The following is a 23,941-nucleotide window of genomic DNA, read 5'->3' on the forward strand; positions in this document are numbered from 1 at the left end:
GCTGACTGTGTGCAATGTCTAATAAGCTCCCACATGTCCCAGGCGTGGGATTAAAAAGATCACATATCACATTCTTGAAGTGTGTCCAACTACACGGTTTTGTTAAGGATAGCATTAACACAGAGTGGGGATTAGATGTGACAATTATGATTTTCCAAGCATGGCCTCATCGGTTCCTCTGAGAATGTGATTTGATAGATTTGCTTATTAAGCTTGCTATTGTATCAGTTACGTTTTATTGTGTGCCAAAATGGTAACAGTATCACTTAGGAGCTGCCGACTACATGCCTCACAGAAGTAATTTACAGTCAAACGCTGCAAACTTTAAGCAACACCGACTGGGTTTACTCAATTAGTCTAAAACGTATTTAAGAAGTATTGTGCATGCAGGAATTTTCTCTAATGACTGAAACAGCAAGGGCTGGAGTCCACATCGGGAATTAATCTGGCTAGAGAATGCTTTCATAGTGCATTTACTTTTAGCCCCTGTCATGAGTTTGTGAAGCTGGAGGTGAATTTGAATTCAGTGGGCATGAAAAGAAAACAGTAGTCACCAAGAATGTTGCCAGGTGTCTCACTTGAGAGCAAAGTCCTTACTTTAGTAGAAAGACAAGTCCAGGCACTTCCTGCTGATGCTATTCGTTTATGTAGCCACAAATCTATATGTCTATGAAAGGGGAGTTTGTTTTAGACCTCTTTAAACCTTCAGCTATACACCTCTTAAATTTATAACTTCCTAGGAAGAATTGTCAACTCACCTAAGGATGAAATCCTCTTAGAACGGATTGCTCCCCCTATTCTTTGGAAAGTGTTTTTGAAGTGTTGTGTGGAGAAAAGAACTTACAGTATGTAAGACCCGCTATTAAACCTTGGTGGACAAATGTGTGTTGAAGGATATGTACACATCAGTACACCTCACCAGATGTCTTTATTAAGGTGTTGGAAATAAAAATGAAAGTAGCACTACCTCTGGAGCTTAATATGAGTCATTTTATGACTAGTTTAGAAAAGCACCTATCAAAACTGAATTGTGGGGAGCCAGTTGGAATTGAGTTCATTAGTTCACTTCCTGGTTGTTTAGCTTGCACCATCAAAGTCATGTTATGTTCAATCTCATGTTGTTGTTTCAGATCCCCTCCACACCCACAGAAGATACCACAGTGACTACAGCTCATCCAGCGAAAGCCCCTCAGTGACGTCCTCAGATCCTGACTACAGACAAGGTACACCCATCCAACTCAAGCTTTCCCATCATGTCGTTAAATATAGACATCTAATCATCCACTGGAGACCAATTGCTCTCTAGAGAAAGTAGATGTGGCAAATATGAGCCCATAATGCTTGAATTATTTCTTAAGCACATCCTCTGGAACATTGTGTTTCAGTCAAAGAGATAAGTGCTTGTAACACTCTGGTGAGTCATCTCCAAAGTGGCTCGGAGTGGCATGACTCCCACCCCTGATTTGGAACTCATTAGAGTTGGAGGTTACTCTATGATCTCAGCAGCTCACTCTCCGAATCTCCCCCTTTTTAATGACCGCAGCAGGCGGTCATCTGATCTTATGGTCTTATTCCTTTGTGTTTATTTGGTCTTACTCTTGGTCCTCCCTGTTTCTCTCCTGTTAGCCAAGAAACCAGAAGATGGGAGAAGGAGCAACTCACAGGTGGCTCTGTCGGAGCATGACGGCATGTCTCTCAGCAGGCAGAGGTAGTTTCCCCACCCCTGTGTGTGTGTGTGGTGTGTGTGGTGTGTGTGTGTGTGTGTGTGTGTGTGTGTTGGATGGAGGGACAATGACTGAAACATTACTTGCACATACCTGGCTAGTCATGCGGATCTTCCAGAGAGGACCCTCAGGTATGCCTGAGAGCCCCAGCCCACTGTACCTCATCTCCAGCACCTGTTAATATTCAACCCAAAGGTTTCATTGGGGTTAACCTTTTCTCACAGTGTTCAATGATACTCGCCAAAATAACAAAGTGTGCCCCCCCCCCTCCCCTATCTCCCTGTGTATGTGCGTGTTTGAGTATGTAGGACTAAAGATGTGGAAAGTGTTAGCTAACTTGAACACTGGAAGTAGTGTAGGGCTGTCGTTCTTTGGAAAAGAGCAAAGTGGACCATTTCACGCTACAGGCCATCCAAAATTGAGCTCTTCCTTCCTGTGTTCCCCCTCAGTGTGTGCCGGTTAATTTTTTACAATTACTTAATCAACAACTCACTCAGTCAAGTGGTTTTGTCATCATATCCCACCAACTCCCCCCCCCCCCCCCCCCCCCACACACACACACACACACACACACATACACACACACACACACACACACGCTCACACACTATCATACACTCACTCTCCTGCTCAGGTAACAGTGTGGCTCTCCAGCTCCCTCTGCTGCTCCCTCCTGAAACTACCTCGGCAGCAGCCACCTCCCACCCCTGGGCTGTCATGGCAACAGTTGCCTAGCACTGGCCTGTGCGAGTTTAATCAGTTTTTCGGGGGGTTATGATTTTCATAACTGATTTGAGGTGATGGCACCAGTGCACAGCGCCACGGCGCAAAGACCTCGGGCTACTGCTCCCAGCTGGCAGTGCCCTGCCCTGCTCGCCCCGGCCTGGGCCAGGCTGGCATGCCTGTGCGCTGAGGTCAGTGGCATGGGAAAATGCAGTGCTGCACTCGGGGGATAATCTGCCGTTTTAGCAACAAGAGGCTGGGCCAGAGCGTTGGCAGAGGTGCTGGGACACCTGGCCCTCAGGTTCAGCGCCACTAGACTGACTCACTGATGATCTGAATCAAATGCTAAAAAAGGATGAGAGTTCCAAAACCCTCACCCTCCAGCTTTTTTAGACCGGATCCCTCTGTGTCATGGAGATTAGGTGTTGCTAAAACGAGTATTTTCCAAGGCTGTGCCGATAAGAACATTAATCTGCCTCTAAAGGTGCTTTTCTCTCTTTTATGCCTCAGAGCTGGCATGGCACATGCTTAAATGTGGATTACGTAGAGTTTAAAAAATGTTGTGCTGGTTTCAACTATATTTAGGTTCAAAAGCTTCTCATCTTTGATAATACATATCTCACATAATCAGGTCTCTCATGAGGACAAGTGACTGGGAGCTTAATGTTAGTCATTAAACCAAACTAGTTTCCCAAAGAATATGTAAATGCTTGGTCAAAAATATGCCAGTTAAATGTATAAAAGTTTGCAGCTGATATTAAACCAGAAAAGGATACATTTGCATGTTTTTTTTATTATGTCTTTGTTTGTGTTATATTTGTATTATGTGTATAACTACCTGGTCTTACATGTCCCGTATGGTGTTGAGCTGTGATTGGCACTTATGAGCGATTCTGACTCCACGTCCTGTGCTGTGGTCTGCCAGGCTGCTGGACGCAGGTCAAGATGACGCTCTGGGCACTGAGCTGCTCATCCAGCGGCAGGAGGAGCAGATCCAGCGGCTGCAGGCGCGCCTCTCCCACGCCAGCATCCACCCAGCCGACGACACACGCGTCCGCACCAGCTTCTACCCCTCCGACGACCTCCGCACCTCAATGCTGGACCTGCGGGAGCCTCGCAGAAGCAGTCCTCTGGAGGGGACAGTAGCTCAGCGCAAGCCTAAGGTACCAGTACTGTACAGACCAGTTCCATTTCTACAGCATGAGGTACAGCTACAGGAACATAGAAAGTAGCTCAAAACATCACTAATATTGATAGAATTTAAATAGACTTGAAATTATACTTTATTAAACTATTATACTACATGAGAACAATTGAGAACAAGTCAGGAACTTGTCAATGCTCTGCTCTTTGTTATGTCAGTAAAGACTATTTTATAACTATTTTCTTATCTCTTGTTTTTTATAGACTTTCTTTGGGCCTGAATTTGTGAAGATGGCCAGTGAGCCTTGTGTTGTATTGAGCGTCCCCTCCTCCATAATGGTGAGCCATGTTTCTCCTAAGGTGTAATACAGCTCAAGGAGACTTTTTACAGCATAGCTAGGCCTTAAACCTTTATTCAGTTCCACTGTGGCATTTCCGACCTGCTGCATCCCCTTGCTTTTGTCTCTCCTCCAACAGAATAAGCGTGGGAAGGTGGAGGAGAGCCTGCGGAAGGTGGGGGTGGTGCTGCTGAGCGGCCAGCGCCTGGAGCTCAGCAGCGAGGTGAAGGCGGTGTGCAAGGACGTGCTGGACATGGTGGTGGCTCACGTGGGCCTGGTGGAGCACCACCTCTTTGGCCTGGCCAGCCTGAGAGGTGAGGGGGAGGCCGCCTGTGCGTGACATCGATCGGTCACTCACTTGCTCGCTTGCTGTTGATCACTAATGGATTAAGTCTTTTGTTCAGTGTGGAAAGATTTGCTAAGAAATCCTGCATTGTGCAGAGTTCAGATGTGACTTAGCAGTGATCTTTGCATCCGGTTTGATAGTATTTATTGCCAGTGTTTTCTGTGGTTTTACAGTGTGTCTTGTTTATGTACTGTATTGCAGACGACGAGTTCTTCTTTATTGAGCCTGATGCCAAACTGACCAAAGTGGCCCCAGATGGCTGGAAGGACGATCCCAAGAAGAAGAAAACCGATGTCAATTTCAACCTGTTCCTACGCATCAAGTTCTTCTTAGATGATGTGAACCTCATTCAGTAAGACCCCGAGAGAGAGGCCCAGCCTTCCTCTCCTCCTACGCCGCTCTCAGCTCACACTCCTACACGTAGAAACCTGAGACCAGGGCCTCGGCGCTGCCTGTAATAGTAATTACCATCCTTGTTCATTTGCTTGAACCCAGACACATGATGACCAAACGCCAGTACTACTTGCAGCTGCGGAAGGATATCTTGGAGGAAAGAATGCGCTGTGACCTGGAGAGTGCCATGCTTCTGGCGTCTCTCGCTCTGCAGGCAGAGTTTGGTGATTACCAGCCAGAGGTAACAACTGCCAGAGTTATTTTCCTCGGAACTTGTTTAAGCCAGCTTGTAAGATTGACACCTTTTCCATTCAAGTGTCAAATCGAACATTCACATCAGTCCATCTGTTTCTGTTATTACCATTTCAACAGTTTTGTTGCCTAGTTCTGTGTTGGCCACTGCTCTCTACTTTTATTTTTATCTTCTAATTCTCCTTTTTTGGTAACTGGCATAGCTTGGGAGCATGTGTTGTGCCCCTTAGATAACTGTCCGATCCATCTTCTCCTCACAGCTCCATGGGAAGACATATTTCAGGATGGAGCACTACCTGCCCGCCTCTGCTATGGACAAAATTGACCAGACATCCATCAAAGAGGACTTGTCCAAGCTACACAGCTCCTACTATGGAGTCTGTGAGGATGAGGCTGAATTTGAGTTCCTGAAGGTACAGTTGTAAGAGCCTGCCAAAGACTTGGGAGTAGGCCTCCTATCAAGTCCCACTGCCTGTGATTATAGTGGGTTTTTTTTAAGAATTGGGTAATGTTTGACTGCTTGTGTAATGTTCTGTCTCTTTGGATCTGAGGTGTCACAAAGGCAGTTCTCAATTTTCCAGACTTTTTACAAGCGAGACACAAAATAAAAACCCAAGTGTATAGCTTTATACAGTGATATAATCAAGGGCAAAAATCATTTTTTGGAGTTGATACTTAAAAGCAAAGACATTATGAGTAACATACACATAATGCTGCAACTGTGTATTTTGTCTGGCTGATTTCTCCTCTGCTGTTTGACATGAAGGTGTGCCAACGACTGACTGAGTACGGTGTTCACTTCCACCGTGTGCTGCCGGAGAAGAGGTCTCAGACGGGCATCATGCTCGGGGTCTTCTCCAAAGGGGTGCTCATCTTTGAGGTCCTGAATGGAAACCGAACCCCTGTCCTGAGGTTCCCCTGGAGAGAAACAAAGAAAATCTCTTTCATTGTAAGTTTGCCAGTAATTGCAGTAGTTTAGGCTGAACTGTTTTTGTTGGAGTAAAGCCTACAGTATATTTGTTGGGTGCTAGGACTTGCTTTCACCATCTGCATGTGGCTGGGCTTGTATCTCCTGCAGAAAAAGAAGATCTCTCTCCAGAACACCTCAGATGGGATCAAGCACCAGTTCCAGACGGACAGTCAGAAGACCTGCCAGTATCTGCTGAACCTGTGTTCAGCCCAGCACAAATTCCACCTGCACACGAAAGCCAGACAGAGCAACCAGGAGACCAAAGACTTGGGTAAAACTATGTACCTTACTGGAGGTGCCTTTGAGGTCTGATACTGATGCTGCCTCTTGTGTGATACTGAAATGTCTTTCGTATCTGTGACAGAGAGCTTGAGTAGCCTGCAGTTCCCCTCGGGTCCTGAGGGCATGGGCAGGGCAGTGAGCACGCTCAGCCTGGCCCCCAGTGCACGCTCGGAGAGCGAGCACCTCAAGAGGATGTCTTGCTCGGAGGCCGCCCTGAACAAGCACCACATGGTCCGGCTCCCTGCCTCCGGCGACGTCTCGTACCCGGGCTACGTGCCCAACCCCAACCCCCGGCTCCTGAGCCGCTCGCACCACAACCTGGGCCAGCTGCCCGAGTCGCCCGAGCACCGGGCGGCGCTCTCCTACGGCAGCCAGTCCCAAAGCGGCGCAGTGCGGCTGAGCACCCAGCTGCCCTCCCACCACCGTGCCTGCTCCGACACGGACTCCATCACCGTCAGCCGACAGCAGGACGGGTGAGTCACCAACGCCTTGTGAGGCCATCATGGACATTTCATACAGTCCTAGAAAAGTACATGCCAAGAACAGAGTGGCCAGAACAGATAACAAAACGGCTATTTGCAGATCTGTATTAGCCATGTGATGCAAGTACCAAAAGTCTTTCAGCCACCTAGTGGAAAAAGTGTGTCTGTTTTCAAGTTGCCTGATCTTCAAAGGAGGAGTTCTGTGATATACTGGGGCAATTTACTCACAGCTTGCCCTGCAGCCCTTTCCTCCATTTCTCTTGGATACAGTTGTGAACAGACAAAACAAGCCTCTCTCGTCTAGTCCTCATTACTGCCCTCTGCCCCACCCCACCCCCACCACTCCAGACTCTAGAACAGACAGAATTATTAAATCAAGTGCTGGCTCACTGTGTTTACTGGCAGGGCTGGTAATTGTCCCTCTCGTTCTCCCTCTGTTGTCTCCACAGCAGCAGTTTCAGCTCTCTGGTCCACAGCAATCCTCACTGGAGCCCCGAGAAGTTTAAGAAAGAGTCGGACTCCTCCTCGTGTGAGGAGACAGCCAACGCCTATGTTGTAGGTTAGTACACCTCCTTGTGACTTTATTCAGAACCTACTACAACAGCCTGTCTGTCTGCCTGCTTGCATGCTTTCTGTCTGTCTCTCTGCTGGCATCTCTGTCTGTCTGCCTGCCTCTGTGATTGTCTCCATCTCTGACTCCCAGTGCATGCTGGCCAGGGTCTACTGCTGACTGTTTGAATAGCTCTGTTTGCATTTTTGTTTATCGGTCTGTTTACGTACCTCCCTGTCCTTTGGCAGGCTTTCAAGCTCTTCGTCTAGTGATCTATGCGTTAAAGTGGGTAGTGTGGGGGGAGCTGTCAGACTCGGTGTCTGTAAAAACGTCTTATTCTCTGAGCAGTGACTCTTGCCTCATGAGAGAGCCTTACCTTTGATCTGCTTTTCCCTGCACTGTCAAAGAGATGAAGTGCACTTCGTTTGCGCTGCATCTTTTAACTTTGATAAAAGAGAAAAAAAAACTCAAGATGGTGTGACTGGTAGAGGCTAGAATGATGATTTAATTCACTTATAGTGACACATGCTACTGCATAGCAAAGGGGTTAATTTACATCGGGACACAGCTGTTATGGATGAAGATGTGCAATATTTATAGATCATAGAAATAGTAATATGTAATTCTTTATTTGATTTGATTAAGCTATGCAATACAACAGATCTTGTCTGTCTGTCTGTCTCTCTCTCTGCCTGTCTGTCTGCCTGCCTGCTTGCTTATCTGTCTGTGTCTCTGTGTTGTGTTGTGTAGGTGTGAGCATGCACAGCTCAGGAGTACCCTCCACCCCTGCCTCTCTCACAGTCAATGGTATGTGACGGAATACGGTTGCACTTTCCCTTCTATAAACAATCCGAGGCTGCATCTCTCTGCATCTCCTCTCCAACATGCAGTTGTCATCGCACTCGTTCCATTGAAGCACGCAGACACATAAAGAGACACATTGTTAGAGCCTATTAAGCCTCCATGTCTGATGGCCGTGCATTAACTGTAGCCCCCTTTTGGGCCTATAGCCGTGATGTATAGCTCAGCTCCAGCTTAATCTGTCTGATCCCAGCATGTAACCGATTCGCCAAGCCCACTTGTGCCTCACAGTCGTCTCTGTGCTGTGGCAGTTGCTGCGGTGCAGACAGACATGCCTTTCGCGCCAGAGAGGGTTAATGCTGTCTATAAACACTCAGAAGGGACTCTTGCAAATTAGGCTCACAGAGCCCAGGGTTAATGTGCACAGAATGATGGCTGGATGCACTGCAGTTTCTCTCTCGCTGTTACTGGCTGCTTGTCTAATTGATGTCAGATACTTCACATGTTGGGGTTTTTTATCACAAATGTTTTGTCTTACTCATTCATACATTAGTGTAATTCGATATAAACAGTAAAAGTTACTAGCTGCTCTGTACATTTTATCACCTCACAATAGCCACTCTTACCATCCCCTTGGTGGTCATCAGTAGCTGTAGAAAGGCTACTGCAGCCCAGAGTGCTCTGTTAGGGAAGTCAGCTTTATAAACACTGCTTGTTTTCCTTGCTGGCCTTTTCAAACAGACTCTCTGAAGAAGAAGCTGAATGCCTTGCCTTCTCCAGAGAGGGAGATTATGACCGTAAATCTGAAGAAGGATGCAAAGTATGGTCTGGGTAAGCTTTTTTTAACCTTCTCTTACTCCCTCTCCCTCTCTCTCTCCTTGTGCTGGAAGTTGCCTGTGCCATATATGGGTGGGGAAGCCATATATCATGTTATTGCCTCCGCGGCTGACACAGACTCTCTGATGAATGTCAGGAGGACAGAATGGGGTTATCTGGGCCAAACCAGATGCCTCTTGTACGGAAGCATTCTCTGCTAAGAAAGAGAGAGGCCTGATAAACTGTGGAGGGGCTTTGCTTTCAGTCCCATTTGTACCAGTGATTAATGAATCATGGAAGAGGGAGGACTGAGAGGCTTTTCATGTTCCTCTTTCATATTTTCCTTTTGAAGAAGTTTCTAGCTTGAAAGACACTCAGCAGTTTTTTTTTTTTCATTTGGTTTGTATTAACTGGCTTCGCAATGATTTTTTGATCATTTGACTGTATTTTTTTCATTTTTTTCTTTTTCCGTAAGAATTCCTTTCCTTTTTTCCATCTCCAGGGTTCCAGATTGTAGGAGGAGAGAGTTCAGGAAGGATGGATCTTGGGACTCTGATCAGCTCCATAACTCCTGGAGGTCCAGCTGACATTAACGGCTACCTGAAGCCTGGTCTGTATCTTCTTAGCTATGCCCTTTTACAGATCAGATTTCCACATCTGTCTTGGCACTGTCCATGATAAGTGTCAAAATCATCATGGAGAAATAATGGTGGAATTGGTATGATTCACCATTCACCAAAATGGAAAATTAACAAAAAAAGATTGAAGCACTATATATTATAGCCTGATGAGCCAGACCAAGATCAAGCAAAATGTAGGGTCTGGGAACTCACCATTCGCAGTGCTCAATCCGAGGGGCAGGATAAACGTTTGTCTTTCAAATTCCCTCTGCACGCAATAGGATAGCGATACAACTCATGAGTCCCATGCGTTTTCCCACTAGTTGGCTAGTTGGTCAAACTTTTGCCAGGTTAAAAAAAAGCTTGACTCGAGTCGCACTGTTCGCCAGCAGTAGCATCCATCATCTTGGTTTTCAATTAGCAGGGAATTCACACGGAACCGTCGCAATTCTGCCATCATTATTTTAAGCCCGCCCACGGACTCTACACGATGTGATTGGCCTGATCGAAGTTTAATTTTTCCGGCTCACAAACCAACGGAGAGTTGCTAAACTACCCTGGCTGCAAATTACATTTGCTGCCTCTAGGGTGTGTCTAGTTTTCTAGGCCAGTGTTTTTCAACTTTTTTTGTGCCACGGCACACTTTTGACACTTAAAATGTCCCACGGAACACTAACATCCTGTGTGAAGAAAAAATAAATATATCATAGCCTAAAATTTCAAATAATACACAGATATGGCCTTATTATGGCTTCTATGCAAGACCTGCACAATAAAACAAGCGCCCTCTGTTTCATTTGTAGGTGACTATATCTAATTTAATTGTTGTTATGAACTGGATATGTGATGATTCTGTGAATACTGGATATGGGGCCCCCGTTGTACAGTGCCTGCATACCACAAATAGTGCAATCATACAATCAATGAGAGCATGTGGTTATAAATTCTTTGATGCAACAGTTGCTTTTCTTGACCTTTGAGTGGCATTTGGGTAATTTTCTGCGGCACACCTGATGATCTCTCACGGCACACTAGTGTGCCGCGGCACAGTGGTTGAAAAACACTGTTCTAGGCTATATATATTATGCACTACATCATCTTAAGTCATGTAAAGGAGTTGTGAAGTCTTCTTGTCCTGATTGGTGTATCTCTATACCCCACCCCCCACCCCCCGATGGATGTATCAGGAGATCGTCTGATCTCAGTGAATGACGTCAATCTGGAGGGACTTCCTCATGAAGCTGCAGTGGACATCCTTCAGAACGCCCCCGATGATGTCACTCTCATCGTGTCACAGCCCAAAGAGAGGCTGTTTGAAGGTGAGCACAGCTGACTGATATCTACGTAGATATTGTTAGGGTTCAGCACTAGAGGTGCATAGATGCCTGTCAATGTGTTGCTTAGTGACCATGACCATGCTACAACACTGGTGGCATAACACTGTTGCCATTTCACTTCACTGCTGTTTGAATGGCCTGATATGCTGTTTGACCTTGTGCTGGTAAATATATCTGTTTGCTCTTTGGGTGAAATAACAAACTAGTGAATTAGTGAGATATCCTAATTATTATCGCATAGAGCTGCTCTTTACCAAAAATCAGTCCTAAAATGATAGTAATAATGTATTTTGTATTGCAATTATGTGTTGCACACTTGCATTAAAATTGCATTTCACTTTTAACATTTTAATATTTAAAATGTCAGCAGCAAATGACCTAAATAAACTGCATTGCATCATCTTTAGGTAGTTCAGGTGGTTTTAAGGACATTTGTGTAAAACTTGTGTTGACTGGGGAGGCCCAGTTGTCATATGGTTTTGTAATATAGTTACACCAGTAATACATGTGTATCTCTGATTTCCATGTGTGATGTTAAGGTTTGTGTTCTATTTAGAAGTGGTTATTAATGGATGATGCTAGTGTTAGTTTGCACAGTGGGACAGTGTAATTGTGTTGGCTTCCTCCATCCTAGGCTCCCCTTCAAGCTTCCCTCACTACAGCACCAAGCCCCCGGTGGCCTCATCTGCACAGGCGGACTTGGAGTCGTCGTCTGAAGAGATTGCAGGGTCCCCCAGTCCTCCTCCGATGTCCACTGCCAGTGTGTCCGTATCCCCGCTGGGCCGACGTCACGGGAGCCTGAACAGCTCTCAGAACTCCCGCACAGACAGCCCCAGTCTCCCCCAGGCCCAGCTGAACGGCTTCCACCGCAGCCCCCCTCCAGAGGGCCCTCCGGCAGCACAGCCCGCCCTGGACAGCATGCCGCCCGCCCTGCCGCCCAAGACCAGGAAAGCCCAGAAGGTGCTAGAGACGCCCAAAGAACCCGAATATTCAGACAGAGGAGACTCGGATATGGATGAGGAGACATACCCTGGTAGCCCAGAGAAACTTAAACTTAAAAAGGTAGAGTCAGTAGAAAGGTAGCCACAACAATGTTGGAAGCTTGAGAAAAGGAGTGTGTCCATAAAGTGGAGTTTTTAGAAAGGTGACTGTCTTTAAGGCGGCTGGGCACGGGTATTATTGGTTGCAGTTAATTTCAGATCTCTGTATGTACAGTATATAGCTTATTGTTTTATTAACTGAACAGAGGTAGAATAAAATTGCATTGCATAAAAAAAAACTTTTAAGATACTTGATATAAATTGATACAGTTACTTGCAGTAAACAAATAGGTTTATATAAGCATCTGATTTATAACATTGTGTAGTGTTCCGTTCACTTTGGCATCACTGGTGTCAGGCTCTGCCAATGTGCCTAAATAAAGACAAGCTGAATTTGATTTGTCCTCAAATCACGTATGGCAGTCATGTGCATGATTCAATCAAACAGACGTTGCAAGCTTGAGTGTACAGAACCTCTGGGGTTCATCTAGTCACTGTTTCATTCATCAAGCAGTTTCCTGCAGCTGAGATCACTCCACAGTTACCAGGTCTCCACCGCCTGTCAATCACACATTCACCTGCTCCACAGCGTACAGTCACACTCGCGCTCTGTTAGTCCCAAACTAACTGCTTGTTGCCAAATTGGCAACGCAATGCATGACTGCATTTGGAATGAGGAAGTGCATGACACTGCTGCATGAGACCTTATCTTTGATATGTGCTTGGCCACTCTCTTAACTCGGCCTCAAAATGTCCTCTCTCTCCCCCTCAGCCCCCCTCTTGCATGTGTCCGTGTGTGTGACGTGCTGTCTACTCACACACGCCTTTTCTCTGTTTGCAGGAGCTATCTCCCAGCTGCAACATGGGAAATTTAAGTGGTAATGCCCCAGGGGTCAATAGTCTCCAACCAGGAGATCTATTTGACGTTGAGCTGTCCAAAATAGACAGCAGCCTGGGCATTAGTGTGACGGTACTGTTTGGAAAGGTTTTCACTCTCTCCTCTTTATTTTCTCCCTTCTCCCTCTTAACTCATGACTGTGTGTGTGTGTTTTTTCCCATTTTGCCAGTAGCTTGTGCCTGCTTTTGAAGTCCGCCGCTTGGCTTCATTTTGGGGAAAGTAGATTGGCTCTCATTGCATGCAGATTTTTTCAGGCATTTTGAAATCGGCGAATCGGTAATACCAAACACAGTAGGTGCAGTTCAGCCTTTAGCCTGCAGAGGACAGAAAACGCACAGCGTTTGACACCAACATCCATCACCCCACTAATAATGCCTGCATAGATTTGCATTGCTGATCATCTTTTAATTGATTGCGTTGTGACCAATTTGATTTTTCACCTACTGTGTGCATCCTTTCAGTCTCATCAATCTGACGTGTGCTGTGCTGTGCTGTGCTGTAATCTTGTCTCGCGAAATTACTTACTGTTGCACGACTGAAATGATCCTTGACCTCTGCAATAATAAAATGACTGTCGACAATTCAAATCAAATTTAAATCAACTGAAGCTCTTTAATTACGGCACACTATTGTTTTTAATCAAAACTCATTTTCACATCTAACCCCTTTCTGACTCATTTACAAATTGTATGACAATGTTTAAATACCAATAGTTACATTAACATCACCTGTGAGATCACCCCTTATTGGGCACAACACGGTTGGAATGGATTTACACATCTTCACAGAGCCACTAGAGGTCAGAGAGAAGCAGGACGGCAGTAATGTAGACTAGAGCGTAGTGATGCTATATATGGATGATCTGGATGGGTATTAATATATTTATGTCTGTCTCAGGGTGGGTCAAACACAACAGTGAAGCATGGGGGAATCTATGTGAAGGCCATCATCCCTAAAGGAGCCGCTGAGGTGGACGGGAGAATTAAAAAAGGTGAGACATTTTGGGGGTAATTAGATGTGACTGTCCTTTGCCAGATCATTTCGCCATTTTTGACGGTGATGAAAGTAATTGCCACAGGTGTAACTGTGCTGTGTGTCATGATGTTACATAACAACTGCGTTTGTCTTCACCAGGTGATCGAGTAATGGCTGTGAATGGGAAGAGCCTGGAAGGAGCTACTCACCAGCAGGCTGTGGAAGCTCTCCGAGACACTGGACAAGTAAGACGGGCTCGGGACGTCCAAGGCAAAAAATACACAATGCCCTGTTTTGTTGTTTTTCTGTTGACTCCTCAGCTGTGACTTGTTGTCCATGTAGTGTCATTTCTGAGCCACAGAAACGAATGAAAGGTGTCCTGACCTCTGACCCCATTTGTCACCCAGGTTGTCCACCTGCTGCTAGAGAAAGGTCACCCCCCAGCTGATAGCATCCACGCCCCACTCACCCCACAGAGCACTGCAGAGCAACCCCCAGAGAAGCCCCGAGCAGCCCCTAAACCTCCCGCTGACTACCACTTTGTGACAGATGGTGAGTGTGGGTGTAAGATGGCATACAGCCCCTCCTGCCATACTCACTGCTTTCCGTATCCAGCTTGTTGTGGGCTTAGCAACCAGTACGGAACCTGAAAGCATCCCGCTCCACGCATCCTACTTTAGAGGTATGCACTTTACATTTTGTTGAACATGTACAATGACAATAACAATCTATTTTATATTCTATTGTCTACTGTAGATAACATGTTTGAGGTGGGCCTCGTGAAGAACTCCTCAGGCCTGGGCTTCAGCTTCAGTCGAGAGGAGAACGTTCCAGGGGAGGCGGCCGCGACGAGCATGGTCCGAGTGAAGAAGCTGTTCCCTGGACAACCAGCTGCCGAGAGTGGCCAAATTGAAGTGGGCGACGTCATCTTGCGTGTCAATCAGACTTCCCTCAAGGGCTTGTCACAACATGTATGTTTCTCGGTTTTATACAGGAATTTTACCTATATGTGCCATAACTACAGTCATCAACTTTAAGAGGAAGGATATAGAGTATTTCAGCAGCTGTATTCAGTGATTGTCTTGATGTTGTGGTTTGGCTTGTTACAGGAAGTGATATCAGCTCTCAGAGGAGCAGGGCAGGAAGTCACTCTGTTGCTTTGTAGACCAGACAAAGGACTTCTTCCAGAAATGGACCCCTCTCTAGTGGTGAGAAGAAAAAAAAAACTTCTCATGCTTTCCCAAATGCCACCTGGTCCAGCTAGAAAAACACTTGCATTATATGCTTATTTCATAAGCTTCAATTCGTTTCCTGTGTTTCTCCACAGACCCCGAAGGCTTCCCCTCGTAAGGAGCTCCACGCTCATCCTGAGCCCAGCGAGCCCAAGATGGTCTCTCCCGCTGAGGGGGACGGCCACCAGAGCCTGGGCGCGGTGGAGGAGGCCCTGGAGAGGCTGCTGATGAAATCCCCCAGCCGGCGGGACAGCTACAGTGACAGCACGGATGACGACGAGGAGGTGGAGGAGGCCTTCAGCCCCTCCCTGGAGCACAGCAGCCAGTCGTGGGACAGAAGTGTTTACCAGACCCCCGGCAACAACCCCCAACTAGGGAGACTCAGCCAGTATGAGACGCCATGTGAGCTGGATGACACAGTGCGATCCACCTACTACTCTCCCAACCAGTCCATCTGCAGGACAGATCTGGACAGAAGGTACTGGGCTGATCTACCCTTGACCCATAACCTAGACATTTGAAGTCTCAGATGCAGTTTGGAGACCAGAGACTATTTATTGATATTTAGAAATTGGCTTTTTTGTGTGGTCAGCCAGACTCACTGTTCAGCAAACTCCATAGAAGGGCGTAGGAAGTATTTTGAATGTTTTCTATATCCATACTCTTCTTGTTAAGAGTGATTTAGTCATGTGACAATCGGAGAGCTTCCACACGTATCTGTACTGTCCTACACACACATCTGGCTCCTTTGGATCACGTCTTTTGGTTCTGTGCTCCAGGTGTCCTTCCTCGTCCCCCATGATGGTGGAGCTGGACTCCACTCTGCAGCCCATGCTGTCGTCATCGGTCAGCCCCGACAGGGCGGGCCAGAGCCCCAGCCCAGACCCCCTGCCGCCCCCACTCCCAGTGCCCACCACCCTCAGCCTCCCCAACAGCCAGGACATGGAGGAGTTTGTGCCGGTAAGAGGCCTGGAGAGGAGCTGCTCTCCTCAGTGTCTGATTACATCTGTCCTCTTTCCTCCTTTTCACTTGACTGAATATTTGCTCAAGGCACATTCTTTCATGAAACAAAAAAATGAATGTGTTATTTGTAGTGACACATTTGATAAGTGCTCTTGGGCTTGTTTGGGTTTCTTCTTAAAAAGTTGACAAGAAATATAATAAGTATTTTTTTTCTGTCTATAGGAAGTTGAGCTGAAGGTCTCTCTTGTCAAGTCAGACAAAGGAAGTTTGGGATTTACCCTGACCAAAGGAAATGACCTTAGCTGTTACATCCACGACATCATTCAGGACCCAGCCAAAGGCGACGGACGACTGCGCCCCGGAGATCGCATGATAATGGTACTATACACACACATGGTCTGTGTACCATGTACACTCACAGATAAGCAAACAAGGCAAATAAACACACTACTTGGGCATGTGGTTTATGAGAACTAATTCACCGACAACCACATCCCGGTCATTTGTGCTATTATCTCTTATAATGTATGAGGAAGTAGTTTGTTGACTGCATAATGGCTCAGAATGATGTCCTGTTCCCACCTCATTCTATTTCTGTCCTCCTCACTCCTCAGGTCAATAACACAGACGTGTCCAGCATGGGCCATACCGAAGTGGTGAATCTGGTCCGAGCTGCACCGCGAGTAGTGGACTTGGTGGTTGGGAGAGTTCTGGAAGATCCTAAACCCCCTTTTGAAGCTCACCTACTACCCGACATCACCTACCAGTGCCAGGAAGATTCTCTAGGTAAAACAGTGTTATTCTGTTTTATGTGTGTTAAGCCTGTATTACGTCTGGTTCAAGAAATCATGGTGCGTCCTTTTGGGTTTAATTGTTGATGTTAATGACAGTCATGTTCATGGAATATGACATCCAAATCAACCCTTTTTTTCTTAGCACCATTAATTCAAAAACAATAGACAATAATAAATGGTACTTTGGTCTATTCATTGTATTGCATGTATTGCTGTGTGGTTTGGTATAATTGTATCGCTATGCATTGTCCATTGCATTTATTACAATCAGAAAGTCACATCTGGTTATAGGATCATATGGCTTTTGTAACTCATTTAGCATTAGTCAATACGCTGTTTTCTTTTAATGGAAGCTAATGCCAAATGGATGTATATATAACATTTTTCATTTAGTTTAATAGAGTTATATTGTTGCCATAGCTTTCTGTGAGTTTAGCTGTCAACAGGCTTTATGGGTCACACGCAGTGTGTTTGTGTTGGGTGTCTGAGGCTTAATCCCCGACTCCTGTGTTTCTCTTCTAAAACGTTCCTCTCTGGGTGTTGCAGCCCTTCATTATCCTACTACTGCGCATTGTGTTCAGGCACGCACAGCTGAACCTTATCAGAACCAGCACACAATAAGATGCTTTCAGTAGAGGCAGAGCCATGCGAGCCTTCCCCTCATAACAGACGTAGGTGTGGGTGTTGTGTCACTGAGCTGCTGTCTAATTGTGGGTGGTAGGTTGCTTGGTTATTGTGAAGTGTTTGCCCAGAGGTCTATCTCATCCGTGGGGCTGTGTGTTCCTCAGGTGTGGTGTTGGAGGGGGGTAGTGATAGCCTGCTGGGATTGCTCTATGTCAAGGAGGTGGTGCCTGGATCGGCGGCAGCAGGCGAGGGCAGCCTGAAACCCCTGGACTTGATCCACTTCATCAACGGCGCCCCAACCCATGACCTCACCCTCAGCGAAAATCGCAGGTTGCTGGAGCTGTCACTCAGGAACCTCACACTGAAGGCCACCAGGTAAGCATTTCAGCAGAAACCCAATATGTCAAGCACAGACAGACACACACACACACACACACACACACACACACACACACACACACACACACACACACACACACACACACACACACACACACACACAGAGACACACATATTAACCCTTATCCATCACCTCTCTCTTTCCTTCCTTCTGTATTCCTCTAAAAGTTCTGGGTTGGTGTATATCTTTTCTCTGTGCTTCCTCAAACTTTCCTTTGCTGCAGCTTTCTTTTGTGCACTTTTTGCCAACCAGGGGGGTATTCCAAGTACGTGGTTTAGAGACAAACCTGGGTAAGTTAACTCGGAGTAAGTGGTAAACCTCCTACAACAAGAGCCCTATGGCATTGCTTTGTTAGGAGAATGAAGCAATACAGCTCTTCTAGGAGGTTTACCACTTACGCTGAGTTAACTCACCCAGGTTTGACACTAAACCACATACTTTGAATACCCCCCTGGTCAATGTGAACGCAATCATGGAAAGAAAAACACAGATAAGGAACATCATAGTAATCAATCTTTAAATTGTGAACATGCACTCTCCATGACTCCAATAATCTGACATTTTAAGTCTATGGCAGTAATCTACACGTGATGTAGGTCACTCATTACTATGATATGACCATAGCAACTTTCATGAGATTCAAAGGGGAAAAAAGGGTAACAGGGTCTCTAATACAATGTATCTACTTCATTAAGTACAGTGTAACAACCTAAAAAACTTTTATGATATTGATCTCATTAATATCCCTCCAAAACATTGAGGTTGTCTATTATTAAAAAGCAATTAATGTCATGAACGACGTTGAAAAATGCTAATTCCTTTAATATTTTCATTACCGAAATTGAAATTATCATCACCGAAATTGGCTTTAACTATTGCGGTAATGATAAAGTGCATTGCGGTAATGAGACGACCTAACACAAAAATGCCAATTTTAGATTTAGCTAGCATGACCTAGCTAAAAAAATTACCTCCATGACATTGTGTGTTTTATTACCTTATTACTTAACAAATTTGAATTAAGAAAATAGTTTTTATCACAAAACTGTTACTAATTTCGGTAATGAGAATAATTAGTGTTGTGTTTAGACAGTTTTGAGACAAATCATGGCATTTCAACACAAAGACAAAAGGAGACATGCTCACCTTGACGCCATCTTTGATCTTCTGTTATTACTGGGAAATTTAATTTCATGTTGACATTCCTATAGGTTTTTATTGCAGTGCTCAAAAGTATTCCGGTAATGAAAACTATGACTGACGACAATTTTTTTTTAATATATTATAACCGTTATAATGTTAATATTATTGAAACACACATTTTGATGAAGCATTGGACTTAAAACAATATATGTACAACTTTATTTTATTTTAAAGTAAAAGATAAAGATTTTCTTAATGATCAAACACTTGGGATTTGAGCCAGGTCACATTGCGGTAATGATAATTTACTCATAAAATGCATAAAAAATACAAAATAACAATAAAATATGGAGAAATTACCTTGTGTGCAAGATTAAGCACATGTACCTATATTGTTAAATAGTGTAATCAGTGGGATTTATCGCATATTTGACCATCAAATCCTTAGTACCGTAAGATTTTGGGGTTTCTCGAGAATCACCCATATGAGCATATATAAGATGAGACACATATATGAGCATATATAAGTAATTATTAGACTGCTTGGATCCATGAGGGACTGCTTTCATTTTACATTCCTTTTTTATTTTGCAGAGATGGGAAACCAGTGACTCCACGGCGAAAGAGTGTCTCGTATCTTAACAATAACCTAAGCTCTAAAGCAAACACACCACATAGCATGAATGGTAAGTCAGGATTTCAGGGCCAGTACAGTATTCTTTGAGAGCAATGCAAAGCTGTGTCAGCAACACATGCACAGCACAGTGTCTCACAGCAGGTTTTGTCTTTGAAGGTTATCTCCATGGTGAGCGCAACGAGTTGGAAGTCCTTTCCAGTATCTGTCCATCTGAGGTACCTAATCCAATTACTTGTTCTTGCTCAGTGTTTTTTCTTTGTCCCAGACTGAAAATCCTCTTTTAGTAGTTGAGTGAATGTAGGATATCACATTTGATCTTGATGTGTTTGACCAGACACTGTGTAGCCTACTCTTTTGGAGAACTCTATCCCCCTCAGCACAAGCCAAATTAGGACTTACGGCTATTTTTGTTGTCCAGCTCTGGTTTCTGTGGTTGATATTGCACAAAGCTTTTTCTGGGTGAACTGTATAATTTGTGACCTTTTTATATTTATATTGCACTGTGTGTGTGTGTGTGTGTGTGTGTGTGTGTTCCAGGAACAGCTCATTCAGATGCAGCTGGAAAAGCCCCCCTCTGGTGGCCTTGGCTTCTCAGTCATTGGCGGAGAGAGGGGCATTTTTGTCAAGTCCATCACACCTGGAGGAGTGGCTCACAGCTCAGGTGAGCTGCAGGTCGGAGACCGGCTATTGAAGGTGAGTTGCAATTTTTATTATACTCTATTACAGTTAAAATGTTGTCACAAATGGATAGAGCAGGCCCTCTCCTTCTAACTTTGGGAAGTAATCCAGATTTCTTGGTATTCATGTCTGTCAGATTAGGTGTTTTTTGATTGTGTGTGTGTGTGTGTGTGTGTGTGTGTGTGTGTGTGTGTGTGTGTGTGTGTGTGTGTGTGTGTGTGTGTGTGTGTGTGTCTGTGTATAGTAGATTACCAAATCTTGTCTGTGTTGATACAATCATGTGGACCAGGTTAATGCCCATACCTCTTAAGTCTTACTTTGTTGCCTTTTGCCTGTTGATCCATATAAATCAAATAATGTAAATATGTGTGTGTCTGTGTGTTTGCCTGCAGGTGAATGATGATCTGATGACAGGAGTGTCTCACTCCAAAGCAGTCACCACCATCAGGAAAGCCAAAGGTGTAGTCCGTATGATTGTGTCCAGACCTCCTGACCAAACCCCTAGCACTTACCTGGGCTTCCTGCCTCTCAGCTCAGACAAGTGCAATGGAAACACAGGTACTTCAGTACCTCTTTCTGTTTAAATAAAAGAGGAATAAAACCTCACAACACCTGCTCAGAATGTGGTGATTTAACCTGTTACAGATGTAAGTGAGGACAGTGGGGTGCGAACTAAAGTGCACAGCCCAGAAGATGGTCAGAAGTCCAGCAGCCTAAAAGATCCACCTGTCATCCCACCCATAGGTACATTACTCACTGTTTTATGTTTTATCTGTGCTAGTGTGCTTTCAGGGAAACCCACAACCCTGATTGAGATACTGTTTCAGAGGTAATTGTTGTTGTTGATGTGCGTGTGTGTGCGTGTGTGTGCGTGTGTGTGTGTGTGTGTGTGTGTGTGTGTGTTTGCACAGACTATGATGTAGGTTCAAAGGAAAACAGGACAGAGGGCAATACGGATCTGTCAGAGGACACAGACTGTGATGGTTCCTCCCTGCCTGAAGACTCCCCTGAGGTAGAAATATGCACTTAATTACAAACTTAACTAGGATTATTTGATGAATATGGAAACATTTGGTGCTGTAAAATACAACTTAAGTTTGCATTCATAAAAGTACTTTGAGTAGAGGTTCTCCATTCTGCCCCCCTTCTTTCTCTCCTCTCTAGCTTCCTCTCTCTCTCTCTCTCTCTCTCGTAACATGTTTTAGTTTTGAAGTGCTGTGCTATGTCTACCACCACCATCTGGTCTACATGAGGCTTAATGCTCCATTGATAATCCAGTCCAGTGGTCAAGTGTTGCTTCTTTGTGTTTTCAGACCTCAAGGAGAACAGACTGGAAAGAAGAGAGTGTAGATAGCCCTGCCAATGACCGGTAAATATCATGGGGGAAAAGGTGCTCCTTATGAAGTCTATAAGCATAGTTTTGAATAAGTTTACTTGTAAATATCATGGGGGAAAAGGTGCTCCTTATGAAGTCTATAAGCATAGTTTTGAATAAGTTTACTTGTATAGGTAGAGGTGCACTGTTTCAGTAAGGGCTATAATTACATGAATGGTTTAATATAATTTACTTACAAATAAGGAGAACATACTATGGATCTTTATTAAGAGGATAGGCTTTGTGCTGGCATAGCTTAACATCTGTTTTGCCTGACCTAAAACAAGCATCAGTCACGACTGAGAACCCAAAATTTAAATGAAAGCGTATCAAAATGAGTTTGTCCAAGTGTCTCCAGGACCTTCATGTCAAAGTGCAAGCTTGCATTGTTTCTTATGACATGACTTGAGAATCCTGAAATGATGTTGTAACCCCTCAGATCTGCCATTCTCAGCTATCTGCAGACCAGTGAAGGACAACTGGAGGAGGAGGACGAGATTACGTGGGGCAGCGATGAGCTTCCTATTGAGAATATAAACTCCAGGTTCACAGAGGGTAAGTCAGGTTCCTCACATACTCCATCAACTGCAGATAATCATCCCTTAATCTGACATGACTCAGCAAAGGACATTTAAGGATGGATACTGGAGCTGCCACTGTTGATTTCAGATTGATTGTAGAGGGATTTGGTCAGGATTATTTATAATTTTCTTTCTTTCTCTCTCTCTCTCTCCATTAGATGGGCCTATTGTTACTGAAGAGGAGCTGACATCTCTGCCTCTGGTAAAGGTCATCCCTGATGGTCAGTATACTGGACCCAAACTGAACACAGTGGTGCGCATGATGCGCGGTCTGCTGGAACAGAAGGTGCCCCTGCAGGAGTTTGAGGTGAGTAAGTGATCCAGTGATGAAACCTGAAGCTATCTCATCCAACTCATAAACTTTATTCAACACATTGTAGGTTTCACAAATGTATTACATTGTACATTGACTTCAATGTACAATGTACTAAATTTGTGAGTGTGTGAAATCTTACAGATAGTACATTGACTTTCTCATACTTTTTGTATCTAGAATTTACAGAATTTGCAGCCTCTTGATGACTGTCTGATTGGACAAACACAAGAAAACAAAAAGAAGAACCGTTACAAAAATATTGTACCTTGTGAGTATTCTCATATAATGTTGGTGCACACACAATAATTTTGTCTTAGCATGAAGCAACAATTTGCTCAAATTATTTTCATTAAATACCTTGCTTTTTGTCTGTAGTCGACACCACTAGAGTGCTTCTTGGCAAAGAAGGTGGATACATCAATGCCAACTTCATAAAGATGCCGGTGAAGGATGAATGTTTTCTGTATATTGCCTGCCAAGGACCATTACCCACCACTCTTGGGGACTTTTGGCAAATGGTGTGGGAACAGAAATCAAACGTCATTGCAATGATGACCCAGGAAGTGGAAGGAGGAAAGGTCAAATGCCAGAGATACTGGCCTGATACACCCAGAACAGCAGAAATGGTAGATGACAGACTCCAGATCACACTAGTGAAGGATCAACACCTGGACAACTTTGTTATTCGATTGATTGAGGTTAAAGATACTCAGGTAATTTCTTGGACTTCGTCTTGGTTTTCCTTGAAATGATCAAAGAGAGTGGAGTGCACGCACATCTCCAAATTTAAACAGGTGCTGGGTATAAGGCTATTAGATATTTGATACCTGACAAAGACCTCTGGTCGAAACGTTGTACTAATAAACCACTCTGGGAGCTTATAGAAACAGTGTGCGGGTATCTTTTTATTTTCCTTGAAATGATCACAATATTTGTTTACAGTTAAGGTTGTTAAGTAGATGTAGACATATTAATGTCTAATTAGAAATTTTGTTCCTAGACTAACGAGGTGCAGCAGGTCACGCACTTGAACTACACTGGTTGGCCTGACCACGGAACCCCCACACAGCCGGAGCAACTGCTCACATTCATCTCCTACATGAGACACATCCACCAATCAGGACCCATCATCACTCACTGCAGTGCAGGGATCGGAAGATCGGGGACTCTGATCTGCATAGACGTGGTTCTGGGGCTCATCAGCAAAGATGCCGATGTAAGTAATGATTGACACTGATTATATTGCATGTTATTTTTTGTGAGTTTGATTTTTGTAAACTCATTAGTCAAATTCATAACGAAATGTTTTGCTCAAAGCTGTTTTTCTTTTGAAGTTTGATATTTCAGATGTGGTTCGTACCATGAGGCTTCAGAGACAAGGAATGGTACAAACAGAGGTGTGTTGTCTATAAAATGATTAAAACTATTCTGCATCTGTTTTCATGGCCAAACATTGTATGACAACAGCTTTTGTTGTGCATTGAATGTGTAAAGTTTCTAGTCAGTAG

The 23,941-nt window shown here is 44.6% G+C and overlaps 1 protein-coding gene across 12 annotated transcripts in view; it reads left to right on the forward strand.

Moving 5' to 3' along the window:
- The window catches only part of ptpn13 (protein tyrosine phosphatase non-receptor type 13), a 52,637-nt gene that overhangs the window by 28,003 nt on the left and 693 nt on the right, over positions 1 to 23,941 (forward strand). The window contains exons 8-48 of one of the 12 annotated variants that reach the window (XM_076283804.1): positions 1,131 to 1,223; positions 1,627 to 1,708; positions 3,373 to 3,610; positions 3,855 to 3,929; positions 4,068 to 4,242; positions 4,476 to 4,626; positions 4,770 to 4,908; positions 5,180 to 5,332; positions 5,686 to 5,868; positions 5,998 to 6,160; positions 6,254 to 6,644; positions 7,103 to 7,212; positions 7,954 to 8,010; positions 8,746 to 8,835; positions 9,323 to 9,430; positions 10,628 to 10,759; positions 11,412 to 11,839; positions 12,659 to 12,802; positions 13,613 to 13,706; positions 13,850 to 13,935; positions 14,098 to 14,242; positions 14,447 to 14,661; positions 14,800 to 14,898; positions 15,018 to 15,400; positions 15,702 to 15,882; positions 16,108 to 16,263; positions 16,500 to 16,671; positions 17,468 to 17,678; positions 19,441 to 19,532; positions 19,640 to 19,698; positions 20,021 to 20,176; positions 20,554 to 20,719; positions 20,807 to 20,905; positions 21,073 to 21,173; positions 21,475 to 21,530; positions 21,976 to 22,091; positions 22,276 to 22,424; positions 22,611 to 22,701; positions 22,809 to 23,146; positions 23,434 to 23,649; positions 23,768 to 23,830. In XM_076283804.1, the coding sequence (XP_076139919.1) occupies positions 1,131 to 1,223; positions 1,627 to 1,708; positions 3,373 to 3,610; positions 3,855 to 3,929; positions 4,068 to 4,242; positions 4,476 to 4,626; positions 4,770 to 4,908; positions 5,180 to 5,332; positions 5,686 to 5,868; positions 5,998 to 6,160; positions 6,254 to 6,644; positions 7,103 to 7,212; positions 7,954 to 8,010; positions 8,746 to 8,835; positions 9,323 to 9,430; positions 10,628 to 10,759; positions 11,412 to 11,839; positions 12,659 to 12,802; positions 13,613 to 13,706; positions 13,850 to 13,935; positions 14,098 to 14,242; positions 14,447 to 14,661; positions 14,800 to 14,898; positions 15,018 to 15,400; positions 15,702 to 15,882; positions 16,108 to 16,263; positions 16,500 to 16,671; positions 17,468 to 17,678; positions 19,441 to 19,532; positions 19,640 to 19,698; positions 20,021 to 20,176; positions 20,554 to 20,719; positions 20,807 to 20,905; positions 21,073 to 21,173; positions 21,475 to 21,530; positions 21,976 to 22,091; positions 22,276 to 22,424; positions 22,611 to 22,701; positions 22,809 to 23,146; positions 23,434 to 23,649; positions 23,768 to 23,830 (6,356 nt within the window). The remainder of the gene's footprint in view (positions 1 to 1,130; positions 1,224 to 1,626; positions 1,709 to 3,372; positions 3,611 to 3,854; positions 3,930 to 4,067; positions 4,243 to 4,475; positions 4,627 to 4,769; positions 4,909 to 5,179; positions 5,333 to 5,685; positions 5,869 to 5,997; positions 6,161 to 6,253; positions 6,645 to 7,102; positions 7,213 to 7,953; positions 8,011 to 8,745; positions 8,836 to 9,322; positions 9,431 to 10,627; positions 10,760 to 11,411; positions 11,840 to 12,658; positions 12,803 to 13,612; positions 13,707 to 13,849; positions 13,936 to 14,097; positions 14,243 to 14,446; positions 14,662 to 14,799; positions 14,899 to 15,017; positions 15,401 to 15,701; positions 15,883 to 16,107; positions 16,264 to 16,499; positions 16,672 to 17,467; positions 17,679 to 19,440; positions 19,533 to 19,639; positions 19,699 to 20,020; positions 20,177 to 20,553; positions 20,720 to 20,806; positions 20,906 to 21,072; positions 21,174 to 21,474; positions 21,531 to 21,975; positions 22,092 to 22,275; positions 22,425 to 22,610; positions 22,702 to 22,808; positions 23,147 to 23,433; positions 23,650 to 23,767; positions 23,831 to 23,941) is intronic. The other 11 variants (XM_076283808.1, XM_076283806.1, XM_076283807.1 and 8 more) reach the window with 11 other exon arrangements.

This window comes from Alosa pseudoharengus, unplaced genomic scaffold (genome assembly GCF_046254945.1).
Source record: "Alosa pseudoharengus isolate Yale_2024_CS ecotype anadromous, Long Island Sound unplaced genomic scaffold, YU_APseudo_1.1 YU_APseudo_1.1_scf_14, whole genome shotgun sequence".
NCBI lineage: Eukaryota > Metazoa > Chordata > Actinopteri > Clupeiformes > Clupeidae > Alosa > Alosa pseudoharengus.